This window comes from Corythoichthys intestinalis, chromosome 16, assembly GCF_030265065.1.
Source record: "Corythoichthys intestinalis isolate RoL2023-P3 chromosome 16, ASM3026506v1, whole genome shotgun sequence".
Classification (NCBI taxonomy): Eukaryota; Metazoa; Chordata; class Actinopteri; order Syngnathiformes; family Syngnathidae; genus Corythoichthys; species Corythoichthys intestinalis.
In genome coordinates, this window is record NC_080410.1 from 16212627 (window position 1) to 16214385 (window position 1759).

The 1759-nt window shown below is 40.8% G+C and overlaps 1 protein-coding gene across 1 annotated transcript; it reads left to right on the forward strand.

The window, feature by feature from the left end:
* The first annotated feature begins 276 nt into the window (after positions 1-276).
* On the forward strand, positions 277-1446 carry bglap (bone gamma-carboxyglutamate (gla) protein). The gene is made up of 4 exons (XM_057817122.1): positions 277-379; positions 639-905; positions 1087-1171; positions 1317-1446. Exons 1-4 carry the CDS (start codon positions 322-324, stop codon positions 1417-1419), a joined length of 513 nt encoding a protein of 170 aa, XP_057673105.1. The 5' UTR covers positions 277-321; the 3' UTR covers positions 1420-1446.
* Positions 1447-1759: the final 313 nt, after the last annotated feature.

The window sequence follows — 1759 nt, forward strand, 5'->3', positions numbered from 1 at the left end:
GATTTCAGGTCAGCTTAAATTTAGAAAAGCTTTTCAAAGACTTTCAGAATTTATCCACCTCATTCGTTTCTTTTTTTTTTTTTCAACTTGGAGCGTGTGTGTGTGAGTGTGTGTGTGTGTGTGTGTGTGTGTGTGTGGGTGTGTGTGTGCGTGTGTGTGTGTGTGTGTGTGTGTGTGTGTGTGTCTGATACATGATTCCCTAGCCAATCATATTGAGAGAGCCACGTCTATAAATCTGAGTTGGTATATACATTTGCAGAAAGAGATCAACAGAGCCGTTCCCATCTTCAAGCCTCCACGTTGCCCGACCTGACACGCAAGATGAAGACTTTGGCCATCCTGGTATTTTTCTCCTTGGCTGTTGCCTGTCTGACTTCAGGTAAGAAATCCAGATAAATACATGCTTCCATTTAAATTATATTGTGGGGGAAAATATTATGATAATATTTTGGTATTTCAAAAAGGCAAAAAATACAACAACTGACCCACAGGGTCATAACAGTGTGTAAATTAACATTATTAGTATATGTCTTCATAAAACATTCAGGATTTGAACTGAAAACAGTAAATCTCATGAATCAACTTGGTTCCTTTTTCCATACTTGTTTGACTTTTAGTTCTGTCTTGTTTTTTGACAGACTCAATGGATTCCAATGGGGATGACCATGATGACCGCAATGACCGTGATGACAGCTACCGTCGCAACTACAACGGTGATGACAACTACCGCCGCAACTACAACGGTGACGACAACCTGCGTCGCCACTACAACGGTGATGACTACCGCCGCAACAACGGTGATGACTACCGCCGCAACAACAACGGTGATGACTATCGCCGCAACAACGGAGATGACGGCTACCGTCGCAACAACAATGGAGATGACACCTACCACTACCGCCAGGGTAAGGTCATGAACTCATATTTTAGTACCATAGTTGCTTCATGAGTTATTAGTGGCTATAAGTCCAACTGTTATAGGAAAAAAGCTGCTAATTTTCTGTTTTATTATGACATCAAATAAAATCAGGCCTATTGTCTTCAGTATAGTTGTTTTGTTTGTTTTTTCTATGTGGTGGTGTGCAGGAGTGTTTGTGGAGCGGTCACAGGCAGCTGCAGTGGTGCCACCAAGGAGAGCTCCTGTTGAGCTGTCCCTGACCCAGATGGAGAAGTATGTAAAGTTCTTACTTGTCAACACTAAGCATTGGTAGCTGAGCTAAGCCATAAAAAATTACCTTCGGAAGGTTGTTACCAACCTTATACGAATGTCTTCAACCTATAATATGCGCTATAATATATCTTCTCTTTCTTCACAGCCTGAGAGAGGTGTGTGAGTCTAACGTGGCTTGTGAGCACATGATGGACACAGATGGAGTCGTCGCTGCCTACAACGCCTACTACGGACCTGTTCCTTATTAAACGCCGAAGCCCAAGAATTGACTAGCCCTCGTAGCATCAATTGCTTTATATTGCTTTTAATTATCACCTTCTTCTTTAAAGTGAAACCCATTTCCACTTCAAATAATATGACAAAACTAATACAAGAGGTTTGTTTGTTTGTTTGTTTTTTTACAAAATTTGGAAGCAGTGCAGATAGAATTGCACTAGCGTGTGAACTTATTTTTCAACTCTGTACAATCCAGCCCAGTTGTCTTTTCGATTCTAATCACCTTTCAGCCTGTAGAGTAGTGTGATGATTAAATAAAAAATAATGAAAAGTATTTCGTGTGTGTGTGTTGTTATTCATTCTCAGACTTCA